Source organism: Catharus ustulatus, chromosome Z (assembly GCF_009819885.2).
Source record: "Catharus ustulatus isolate bCatUst1 chromosome Z, bCatUst1.pri.v2, whole genome shotgun sequence".
NCBI classification, from domain to species: domain Eukaryota; kingdom Metazoa; phylum Chordata; class Aves; order Passeriformes; family Turdidae; genus Catharus; species Catharus ustulatus.
In genome coordinates, this window is record NC_046262.2 from 40,823,431 (window position 1) to 40,836,745 (window position 13,315).

Consider the following 13,315-nt stretch of genomic DNA (forward strand, 5'->3'; position numbering starts at 1 on the left):
TAAAGAGTGTTATTACATTTTTGCTGAATGTTCTGAAATACATACTTTGATTGTTCTCTAGCATTCAGTTAGACTTGGGCTTGTACACCTTATAGTTTTTTATCAATACTGCTCAAGAATATCCAGGGATTTAATAATAATTTATTGCCATTTATTTCCATTTTGGTTTCTGCTTTCCCCCATGTTTGAGGATAATTATGCTTAAATCTGTATTTCAGTATTTTCTCTCAGACCATGAACTTTTATTTAACTATTTAACTTAAAAAGACAAAACAGAAATGGAACTTAATACTACAAAAGAATAGCACAAATTATAAGCAATCATTTTAGTATTAGTAACAGCAAACAAATCAAAATAATTGATACTGAACACTTACTTCATAATGCTCATATTCATTTACATCAAACGTACCAAAATCCAGGAAACCATGCTGCAAAGCCTAAAATGCAGAACAAAACTGTTAACAAAGATGCCTCTTCAATTAGGACAGTTTATCAGTCTTTTTGGTTATATAAAGTCTTTTAATACGCACTTGACTCCTTCTTCACATAATTTAAGAAATACAGATAAACTCAGTCTTTCTTCAAAACAGGTCTGTAAATTTCAATATAAGTGAAAAATATGTGAATTTAGATGGGTAAATTGACTTCTTTTGTTTTCACCAAATTACTAAAAAAAATCCCAGATTACTGAAGCATTTGGTCTTTTCATTATTGCTAGGTACACAAAATAAAAAGAAAAATAATGAGAAAAAAAATTGAAGCTATGAGCTTTATGAGCTAAAGACCACATTCAAGGACTGGAAATATTTTTGTGCATAAATGCTATTTGCTAGTATTTTCACTGATTTCAAATTGTTTGCAGTCACAAAGTCCTAAGAAGATACTACTGTGAGTCCATGACATCCCATAATCAGCCACAACCATAATACTCAACACTGCATAAAAAATGTAATCATTTGGGTAACTAACAGTTTTTCCACTTGTTAAAACAGGAAGCACAAACATAGATAAATCCCATATCTCCAGATATTAAAAATACTACATTCTAATTTTCTCTTTTATTACCAAATCTTTTGTAGCTCTCCCTGCTGCTCACCAGCAAGAATAGCAATGCACCAGTCTTGGTATACAATTTCAAAATTGGTAACCAATTTCAAAATACCCAAAAAAGGACCAATCTTCAAGAAGCTGATCTAATCAGTAAAAACATCACTATTTGGTAGCAATACCCATAATACAAAAGACAATAGTATGGTGAAGAGCTGGATAATTCCCTTTTTCACTACTCATCCAGACTAAAAAGAAAGTATTTTAATTCTCCTATCCTTCAATGCTGCATTACTTCACTGCTATATTGCTTTAAAAACTGGAGTTCAAGGTTTTATCATGTAAAAGAAAAAGCACCTATCTCCTAACATTTGTTCTATTTCTATTACTAAAGCAAAAATTGAGATCATTAACATGTGCCGCAAATGCCTGAAGTGTAGAGCAAACCCATTCCAAACCATTTTCAAAGGCTACGTTCAGCCTAATACATAACAGCAGGGGGCATATAATAAACCTAATACACAGCTCTTAGGATTAGAGGTGTCCTGAGAGATTACGTAAGTAAAACTCAAAATTGCCTCTGTAATATCGTCACTTGTTGATTATATAAGGTATTGGTTGACTTCTATGAATGCTGTATCTACTTTTGTGACAATGCATAATGCATAGTAAACTAGGTAACAATCAGCAGATCTGCTACTTCGCAGCTCTAATTGGATCCTAGTTTCCCAAGCCTTCTTCTTCTGATGGGCAACATTTAGTTAATTTTTTGAAATATGAAAAATATTAGTTTACTGACCTTGCTTATTGCATGAAAACAGTCCAGTAATGTCAGATGAAAGCTGCAAGTACCAAAGGAAGCATCCCTATAAGATACAACGAACAAAACATAATACTGCATTTCAATCCAAGTGAAAGCAATTGTAGATACTTCTCTAAAACACCTTTTATAATTACTTCAAGTTAATGATCATTAAACTGAAATAATTATGCCAAATACTTCATTTACTGTACCTTGAATATTTTTCTTGAATTTTTAACAAGAAGAAAAAAACATAAAATAAGTTATGTTAGCAGATATAACGTAAGATTACTCCAGCTACAGTTTTTGTAAAGCTGAAATGTTCAATTTCTACTGTGGACTGTTAGGATAAGCATTTTAGTAAATCTAACAGAATATTTTCTTTAAGATGCATAAATTGTTCATGCTTAAACAGGAGGAGAAAGTGGTTTAATTTAAACTGCTTCTTTCAATTACATGTTTTCTAATTCTGATGATCCAGGAATTGCATGTTCTTAGTATGTGACCATTATCAAATTTTGTAAGCACTAGAAAGTAAGAATTCTACCAGAATACTATAGTGAAGTAAAGAAACAAATTAAACAGAATCTACAGTAGAGAATATTATGCCTTGGCAGAACACCTTGAGACCATGCAGCCCTTATCAGCTAATGCTTCTAAAAAGTGAAAAACATATCGTGTTTGAATTTCAACTGAGAGGAAGAAGTTTTGAAGAACCTGTATGGTTGCCTCTAGTAATTTTTTCTATCCTTTCCTTCCTTATGAATCAGTGTGAAAAGGGGCAGAAATTAGCAGGAGGCAGAAATAATAGCACTTTACTCAACTAAAAGAAAGGACACATAATGGTAACATTGTAGCATGTGCCTCTTAGACGCTGATAAGAAAGAACAAATGGATAAAGCCTTCTACAGACAGATAGAAGCAGCCTCATGTTTTCAGGCTGTGGTCCTCCCAGGGAAATGCAACCACTCTGATATGTGTTGGAGGGACAGCACGTAGGGCACAGGCAATGCAAAAGGTTCCTGGAACTGATGCCTGAAGCACTGATGACAACTTCCCACTTGTCAAGTATGTGCAGCAATCTGCAAATACTGTCTTGTGCATAAAGAATGCTATTAAATATTGTAAGACCTCTATGGAAAATGACAGATACTTGATATGTTTAACTATCATCTACTGGCACAAAATCAGACTGCCAACTGAGAAGCAAAGTAGGCCAAAAAGCTCAAGGAGTGCATACAAACACAGTGGGGCTTCTTCACCTTCTCCTGGTACACTTCAGTACCAGCTGGTAACACCTCTGATTCCTGAGAACTTAAAGTTCTGAAGTGAGTGTGTCCCAAGTAAAAACTACAACACAACCCCCCACAAACTGATCCCAAAATGCCCAAAAACCTACCAATCAACAAACCAATCAAAAACAACCCACAAAAAAATCCAAACAAACAAAAAACCACCCTAAAACACAAAACAAAGCAAAATAAAACAAAACCCCAGAAAACCAACAAGTGAAAATTAGTACTGAAAAATGCTACATTCTTCTTCAAAATATCAAGGTATAGAAAGTTCTATCCACTTGTTATTTACCTGAAAGGAAGATATGAAACATTTCCCGACAATATAAGCCTGTACACTTCTTCTGGGGATTCTCTCAGGTATATTATCTATTATTGGAAAAAGACAGAAAAGGAAAAAGATTATTTTACAACAGGCTTCAATAATTTGAAGTAATTTGTCTACTACAGAAAGCATAATTAATTATCACAGAGCATTAAAGTGCTGGAAAAGAGTAGCATTAAGAACAAATGTTTGCAAGTCTGCAACAATAAAACCAACATAAACAATAAAAAAGCTTGTCAATCTAAAGAAATATGTATTTTAAAACAAACCTTATGGATTTGTGCAGGAGTTGTTCAACTATAGGCTACACTAAAAAGGCTCCTGTTCATCTGGATTCTTACATTTCTACTACAACTCTTCTTGACCAGTTTGTAGATTTTTTTAATTAAGTATTTTAGATGTAAATCAAAACATAAAAACCTGCAGAGGTATCAGCAAAGCTATGAGTCATCTGGTACACAAACTGTCAGTGCACTCAGCAGACAAGACTAAAACAGTTATTTATGTATGTTTTGATCTTCCTACATCAGAACATTTGCATTAATCCGAATTCTGTACTTCATCCTTTGAATATTGCTGAGGCAATATTCCGTAACTAAATCCAGATGCCATAAACTAAGAGAAAACAAAAACTAAAAAAGAAAAAAAAAAGGAGACCTGTAGCTTCAGAAGCAAAATACTAAGAACAGAATGAACTGAACTTTCTACTGTCAAAAACACTCAGAAAAGAGTTCACAAAGGACCAACTTACGAGAAATATCCGTATGGTCTTCCATCACAACATGTCTGATCCCTCTTGGATAGCCTTTAACACTAAGGTCGCCTTAAAGAATATCTAAAATTCCTCTTTTTTGCATATCTCTTCTTCAAATACCATTAAACACCATCCCCAGCATGGCCAGGAGGTACCAACTGTTAATAACAAGCTGTCATTAACAGGTCAATATTCAGTAATTTCAAATCATTACATTTTCTTTGAAATTCCTTTAACACTTTACAGAAAGTTGTGGTTTTTTCACTAATGTTCAGTAAAATTATTTGTTTTATACTAATGACACTTTCCCTTAGAGTTATTTGAAAGTAAAAATCCTCAGGAGTATTAATTAAACAACTTCCAAAAATCAAGGCATGGTATATTTACTTTCTGTTCCTTTGGATATTTTTTCTTTAAGAAGCTGGCATTGCCTTTCAAATTTCTTTGATGCTGCTGCAAAGTCAGTTTGAACAAATGGCTTAACATACCTTAAACATCCTCTCTCCACACACACAGAGAAAACGAGTTAGAACAGATGTTGCTAAAAAAAAACCCAACAAACAAACCCAGTCTGAAACACAACCTAAACAGACAGCTAAAACAGACATGGCCAACAGGTGACCCCTTTGATTTTCCTGATTCAATTAGTTTGTTAAGTATTTTCTGAGCGTTCTTCCTTGAAACTGGCAGAAGAAAACAGAAAAATATATCTTTCTTGAGACATAGCTAAGTAATGAAAACTGCATGTTTTGTGCCTTCACTGGGGAGAGATAAGCGAATTCTGCATTTGTATTTGCAAATATACACCAAAAATAGAAAAGATACTTAAAAAACCTTCCCAAGTATCATTGACTAGCTTATCCTCCGATGACAAAATTAATCTTATCTTCTGCAGGCGTTCATTGCCTGATTTGGATGTAAAGGTTATCTTCCAAGAAATTTCAAATTGTGTGCTTTGATACAATCCTCATTTGCATCTTGCAGCACAGTGAACGCATATTGCTAGCAACCATACAAATCAAGCATTTCTTGTTTATCAGAAAGAGAGCCCAGTCCCTGAAAAACTTACAGACCCAAGAAATGAAATGCAATTAGAAAACAGACACTAATTAGACAGAGTTTGTAGCCAGAAATAAGTCACCTGGAGAAAAAACAGGATTACAGAATCACAGAACCAATTAGGCTGGAGAAGATCTCTTGACATCATCCAATCTAATCTTTGCCCAAACATGACCATGTCAACTAGACCATGGGACCGTGTGCCATGTCCAGTCTTTCCTTAAACAGTTCATCCATCACCTCCCTGGGCAGCCCATTATAATGTTTAATCAATCCTTCACTCTTCCTGTGAAGAAGTTCCTCCTAATGTCTGACCGGACTGAAGTGCTATCACACTGTGCAGCACTGTGCAGTATACAGAGGACTAATGGTACCACAGGCAAATAGAAATGCAACTAATACTAGCTGATTTTGTAAAGACATATAAAAACTCAGTTGAGGTATGGGAGAATTCCTTGGCCTTCCTGAGTTACAAGCCTCTTAAAGGAAACAAGACTAAATGCAGAAGCATTTGTTTACAAGTACAGCAGCTGCAAGAGACAATTTTTTTTCCATTTCACTGTGTTGCATTAAAACAAGTTAGATAGGTGTAATATGTTAGTTCTCAAGCACAGATCCTGCTTCTGAAATTACATTACCAGTCAAACTGCTAGAAACACTTTTTTAACATACATGCATATGTGTATGGACTTTTCTTAACACAGCTACATAAGAATACTTCCTCCATACAAGGACATTTAAAAATCTCAATCTGATTTTGCAATGCAAAAATACAACATGAATTGTGCAACTGAAGCAAAATACAGCACATTTACTGAAGAAGGAAACTTATCCTGAAACAGAGATCCTGCTACACTCAGCTGTGACACTACTACACACAAAAGACATATGTGAACAGCTGCAGAGACAGCAGTTGATTAAATGGTCAGATGGTGTACTCAGTGAAAAATGTTTGCAAAAAAATTAGGTTAGTATGAGAATAGCTGGATGAGTGCAATGGTGTAGAGTGCTTCTAAGAGGAAGAATGACATTCACACATAATGGGAAAGACCATAAACAGATAATTACTTCACAGGGGAAGTATCCTGGCAGTAACACAACACAAGAAGCGGTGATAGTCAAAGTGGAGACAGCATCAATTTCTGTCACAGCTTAAGGGAGTACCCAGCTAGAAACCCTGTAACCAAGGATGTAACCAAGGTTGGATGAAGGCTGAACATGGGTGAGGCCTGCTTTTAGGTTGGGGTGCACTAAATTCCAGGTATGGTAACAGGTAAGACTGAAGCAGCAAAGCTCAGAGAAGCAACAGATGTCAAGGCAACAGAGGCCACACATCTACTTTAGGAAATGTAGACAGAGAGCCAGCATCGAAGATCTGACATCTTTACTATGTACTTCCAGCAGCTTTTAAGCTTAACAGCTGGGTTTAGTGTAGTCCTGCAGACTGAATGCCCATTATCTGTTCGGATTGCTCCTACACTGCTCCAGGAAGTGAACCAAAACACAGTAGTCAGCTTTTAAAGAAAGATTCAGTTCAAAAAATATTCCTGAGACATCTGTATCTATATAAAACTAAATATAATACTATTTCTGACCTGGAGGAGGCCAATGAGGCCCTAAAGAAGAACAATTTCATTGGAATGATGTGAGTGAACAAAGGACTAAAGAAAGCAAATAAACGGGAAAGAGAAAGCAGTAGTGATCAAATATCTGTAGCAGACAGAAGTGTTCCAGGAGAGAAGGATTTTCTCAGGCAGCAAGAAGAACTGAAGTTTTAGAAAAGAAGAGAATGGAAATGTTGATCTGATGAATAAAGAAACAAAGATATATTTGTAAATTAATGAGGTATGTACTGGGGGAAGGAGAGGAAATGAGAGAAGACAAACTCCAGAAATCAAAATATACAACAGCTGAAACTAATTTGTCCAGACGCTGATTACAATTTAGGTTTCTGCTGTGCTTTCAAAGATGATGAAAACTTTCACAAATAAAGTTGTTTTCTTATGCCAGTAAAGCAACCAATGAAAATTACTACTAAAAAGATAAAAATATTAGAATAAATTTCAAGCAATATATTAGCTTTTACTTAGCAGTAGCAGGCATTCTCTGGGATAATTTTTATCCTTTTGTGTAGATACAAATGAAGAAAAGACTATCAGAATTTTAAAATTATTTCCCAAGGGGCTCCTTTCCTGCAGCTAGGGAAATATTAAATAAAGAAGGCCTTATTTAAAAAAAAAACTTAGGCAATGCAGCGTGCATCTACAAGTTCAGCTTTTAAAATTTTCCTACAGTGATATCCAAGTGCAGATAGGAGTATACATACGTATCCATACACACACAAATACGAAAAGCTTCTAAAATCTTTTACTTAAGTATCTTTCAGGAAAATTGTTATTATAAGGAATTGATGTCTTTCAAGTCAAACATATCATTTTATCACAATCATTTAGAAATTTGGGGTTTTTTATGCATACAAAAAAATATCCTACTGAACTTGAACATATAGTCGGGAATTTGCTATTAGCAGTTGAACCACTAACAATGCTCTAATAATCCTTTTCATTTAGGACATCTGTTTCTAATTAAGGAACTACAGACACCTCTGTGAATGGTCAAGAACCATCCAAGTACTGAACACTGGGAAAGGTACACTCAAGCACTCCTCCTGCAACATCGCTGTGCGGTCAAAAAGCCACTTTCAAGTTCACTCAACGAAATACAAGAATTTGCAGAATTAGGTGACCCAGTCTTTATTTTTGAGAATTTAAAATCAGCCAGAAAATGAGAGCTTTTAGCAAGCCAGGTTTTCATCTGATTCATTAGTGTTTTCAATCTAGTCTTAATTTTAGGCAACTATTTCCTAGATTGGAGTTATAATCATAGGAATGGTATTCACAATAGGATGCAAAGTACTCTTGGTGGAGAGGGAAATGAGCCTCTGGTTAAAAAAGGCATCTTAACTTTCAATACATGGCACTGTCAAGTGAAATAGCAATGCCACATATGAGACAAAACATGTAATAATAGTAATTTAGTATTTTATTTAATAATAAGAATTATGACATAACTTGTTGCTTTTTCAGGAAAATCAAACAGGCTATTGAAATAAGCTTTACGGTTAGAACTATATCAACTCAAGTTTGTAAACAGGATTTTAAATTCATATCTATGATGTACTCAACACAATCATGTTTATCCACCTGTTCACCCTCAACTGAAAAATCTGCTTAGGGTTGCTACCTAAATCATACATTTTACCAGCATTGGCTTGGAAGCCAGAAAATAATGACATAATTAATTTTAAACTGCTAACAAGCAATTTTATGTGATACAACTATGTTCCAAAAATGTCACTCACCCAAAACAGCTTGAACTGCTGTAAACAGCAAATAATTAAACCCACACATGCTGAACAAATGCAAGTAACTGCTGCGTGCGACCAGACTCAAATACAAGCTCATTATAACTTTAAAGTGTTAAATATTTTATTTCATTATAACGTCAATTGGATATACCACTCAGTTAGTAGATTAAATTTCTAGCAATATTCCTTTGGACAAAGTGTTACACGTCGCAAAATTAAAATAGAAGTTTATTAGAACAAAAAGCTTCCTGTATGGATTTGTGTTGTAGTGAAGAAATGCATGTGGCTAGCATTTTCATCATTGGCAGAAACACAGTCATTATGTGGATAAAAGCAACAGAGAGAGAATAACTGCCTGTCTCTGGCAACTCTCTTCATTCATCATAAGCAAAAACAAGAAACCTCCAACTACCTTTTAAACAGCAGAGGGAAAGTATAAAAACCCCTGAACTGACTGGACTGGGCACATCACTACTTCATGCCAGGTAAGAAAGCAAGTTAAGACTATAGAGTGAGGAACTCCAAAAGAACAACCCTTCTTTTCCGATGGAGACAAGCAGTTTTGTAGGAACATCCTGGAATAGAACCTAGTACAAACAGCAGGAAAATCTGCCGCTGTGAAGATTAATCATGATTTCCCAAATGCAACTCAGAGAAGGTAGCATTTTAGAGGACACAAACTCACAGACAGCCAAGACTTCAGGCAACTTCTCCTTAAATGAAAGTTCAGTACTTTGTCCATCTTGTCTCTGTCACTTGCTCATCAAGCACCTCTCACCAAAACATAGCTGAGGGTAAACAGGGTTTACCCACTCTAAATTTGAGCACTACAACAGTTACCCATTCACCACCACCCAACCTGGATCACTAGACAGGTTTATCTCAGGCTTAGCCAGAGATAATTCTGCAAGTGTCACAGCAAGAACAGAGCAGTTCAATTTCACACCAGTTAGTGTCAATTGATTCTCCGACCTCCAGCTTCTACCCAGCATTAGGCCCACAACTAGGAAGGACACTAACAAATTGAAAAGGCAAAAAACCAATACTATGGATTAGAACAGACGAAGGAAACGCTGCTTACCCCGAAGAAAGAAGATGAGAAAATAGACAAAGTACAGAGATGAGTCCTGGAGAAGGTGACCTGAATTACAGCAGTTCATGGGGCGGTGCCCTGGGAGGGTCACCCTCCAAGTACATAATTAGTGCCAGGCCTGAGAAAAAAAACACTGTTACTAAGTTAATGTAGCCAAGGGGAGAGGGGGGAGCTTGGGAATTAGGTGGACAGGGCACAGAGGGTACATTTTCTTTCGTAATATAGAAGGAGAAATGATGGAAGAAGCAGACTCCTCACCCACAGCCAAGTCCTGGTGAAAATCAAGAGAAGCCACTGTAGGTATCAACTCAGAAGATCACTGCTGCTTTGGTAGTGTGGTAAGGCCTGAACAGTGCAGATAGCTTTCAAGGAAAAGATTTTTCTTTAAAAGGTGAAGAACAAAAGCTTCCCCCCCTCTTCTTTCCCTTTTTCCCCTCCACCCAAATAAAGTGTAAACATTTAACCCCAACACAATGAATTCTGGCTACCCTTTGTGTGGCTGAATGTGCAAAATTTTTGCTAACCTATATAGAAGAATATTATTCCCATTATGTCCGTAAAAATGTAGAAACAAAATACAGAATTAAAATAGATGACAGATGAACAATAAAGAGATTAAGGTCTAAATTGTTAAGATTTACTCTAACAAATAAGTATTTTATTCTAAAACTACATATACAACAATCTATTTGTAAACTTAGTTGTTCACTCTTAAGGCCATGTTATACTGAAGAGCTTGAGTTAGGTTGTGCTGTCACATCAAAGTACACCTGGAAGGAAGCAGGAGATGCAGGAGAGGGGAGAAAGAAGTATTTAGTCTGGACAGCTCATAAACTATCTCCACTGAAGAGGAAAGAAAGACAAGTTAGATGAAGGGGAATGGGGGAAACATTAAAACACATCAACTGTCAAGAAAAGATTAAGAACAGACTTTGCTTGAAAACAAGAACACTAACAGCTGCCCTTACCACACCACAGCTAATGAAGATTTTCATAATTGCCTTAGTGGTCCAAATGAGCATAGATCCACAAGACATATACACACATTTACATTTGAACAAAAGATGACAAATGATAATTCATGCTAATATATCCCTATTCCTCTAAGTAGAAGTTATAATACTCTGTTTTAGAATACAAATTTGAGGTCAACAAGCCTTTGAAAAGATATGCTCAGAAGCTAAATGTTTATGAGGACATAGAAGGCCCAGAGGAGGACTAGTCATATACAATTCATTACAATTTTATAGTTTAAATATAATAATGTTAAAAAACATATATATATATATACATACATATAACAAAACCAGAAATCACACAGACTCATTGTGCCTTTCTATTCCTTGCTATTCTTGAAAACCTTGCAGCCTGTTATTCCTAACAAGTAACTTGTAGCACCTGCACCTACAGAGCAACTTGCACCCAAAACTGTGCTTAAGTTACCAAACACAAGCAGACAAGCACTGTTTTTGTGACTAAATCTGCAAAGGCCACGTTCCATTTCTACTCTCTTGCTCTTCCTTGAATGAACCGGAACTCCTACAAAGTGGGAGTGCAGTGCTTACCCACAGAGTTCCTCAACCTAAGGTAAACTGTTGAAATGGGAACCTACCATGAAGCTAAAAAAATAGAATCAAGAAAACACATTCAATACACAGAAAACAAAATACAGTTTCAACTTACAACTTATACTGTAGGATCAGAAAATAATTTATGACAATCAGCTCAAGCAACAAAGAGTATTACCAAGAGTATTATTTTATCATACTGTTTGATTAACTAAAATTACAGAAAAACTCCTTAGACATTTGATCAGTATCTGAATGGATCCTTCTTCAACAAAAAGCAAAGCATTCTGAATTAAAGAAGGTAGACACTTAAGCCTACATATGTTTTAAATAAAGAAGTAATCAATATTTCCTTTCAATCAGGAAAATATGCATACAGACATGTTTATCAGGCATTCCAAACAGATCCCATATCAATTCTCCCTGCAGAAAGCAGAAATATGGAACAAGTATGTGTGAGCATTTCAGCAATAAGCTCTGTAATTAAGCTTGCCTCTTCATGAAAGTTCATCAAAGCATGCCACAGGAAAAAAAAAAAAAAGCCTCAGGCACAGTTTTTCTTCCATGATCTTTCTTCTATGGAATTCCTCCTACATGCAACTGGGAAGAAATTCTATCCTACTGTAAAGAAAAAAGCCAAAATGTATTGCACTGGAAAGACAGTCAGCATCTAGCTAGAGCTCACTAACAATCTTAGACTTGCAAATTTGCAAGATAGACATGCCTACATGCAAGGAGGTGGCTGATACTCGTATTGTGCTTCATTTTCCCCTGGGCCTTTCAGGGAAACTGCCAAAATATTCAGTGTGTACAATACAGTAACTTAAGAACTTCTCCAAACTCTGAGAACTACTGGTGGTTTTGACCAGCCTCTTCTTACCATATGCCATTTATCTGCAACTAGCCCTACCACATGCCTTGGCTAGGTAGACATGATCTCGTGTCATGGGTGCATGTGAACATCCTTTCTTTACTCTGCAACTCCCACTTTCTTCAGTGCAGCTCTCTAAAGCAAAAACTGCTTACTCATCAACAACAGCCTCCATTTCTGACTACTGTGCTTTGGATTGTCATAAGCCATACACATTAATCCTAGAGGTTTATTCGAGAGTGTTGAAGCATTCACCTTCACCTGGATGTTACTATTGCAACATGGCAGGGCTACCAGGTGATCAAAAATTAGATCTATTTTAGGTTTTCTGTATACTTTTGCATAGCCAGCCATAGTATTTTTTATTAGATTGTTTTGCCATTAGTTAATCTTCTTAAACCAAAATTCTGCTCAGAATGTCAGCTGCTGTGCCGTACAACGCCACTACACAAATTTAGAAGAAGAGCAGGAAAAATCAAAGTCCACTTTTTTCCAAATAATGGCTGATAAATGAAGCCAGACCTCTCTCACTCTCTGGGCCTCAATCATGATTGAGTAATTAGGAAGAAGTAGTTTTCCTAAAGGCTGCAGCTGTTTTGTCAACATAATCCCTTAACAGCAAACAAGCTTAGTAACTCATATTTCCAGCCTCCATGTGGTTTAAGAATGCACAGGATTACAGCAACATTCCTAAGTAATTGTGTTTCAAACACCAGGAGTGACATGTTCTGAAATTTAGTTCTCAATTTGTAAAAAGTGCTATAGAATATTGACAACAGAGAAACCCCAAAGAACAGAAAATGGACATCCTGCATGATGCAGAAAGGCAGCAAAGAGACTGCCTGCCATCACAGAAAGTACTGTGTAGCCTTTGCAGCCAATAAATAGAAATAACCTAAGGCTACATGAACTTCAATCCCTCAAATCTCCAACATCAAAAAGTGTGTAGCTTCTCATTTCATTACTCAGTAAACAAGAAAAACGGTTACAACCAAGGTGTGTTATAAGTCAGAACATGAATATGGTGCATCACAGCTTTCATCCTGGAGTATTCAGCATTTTATTCCTTGACTAAATTTTTGTGTACCAAATACATGCAGTTGTGATGTAAATCCAGTCCCTTTCCTCTCT

At 36.0% G+C, this 13,315-nt stretch overlaps 1 protein-coding gene across 8 annotated transcripts in view; it reads right to left on the bottom strand.

Annotated features, from left to right (window-relative positions):
* CDC14B (cell division cycle 14B) overlaps window positions 1-13,315 on the bottom strand; it is a 53,790-nt gene that overhangs the window by 28,858 nt on the left and 11,617 nt on the right. For all 8 annotated transcript variants that reach the window (XR_006163158.1, XR_004420841.2, XM_033086269.2 and 5 more), the window contains exons 5-7: window positions 3,440-3,516; window positions 1,850-1,916; window positions 378-440 (exon numbers count right to left, since the gene is read on the bottom strand). Coding sequence is in view for 6 of the 8 variants with exons in the window: in XM_033086269.2 (XP_032942160.1) it covers window positions 378-440; window positions 1,850-1,916; window positions 3,440-3,516 (207 nt within the window). In the remaining 2 variants the exon portion in view is untranslated. The remainder of the gene's footprint in view (window positions 1-377; window positions 441-1,849; window positions 1,917-3,439; window positions 3,517-13,315) is intronic.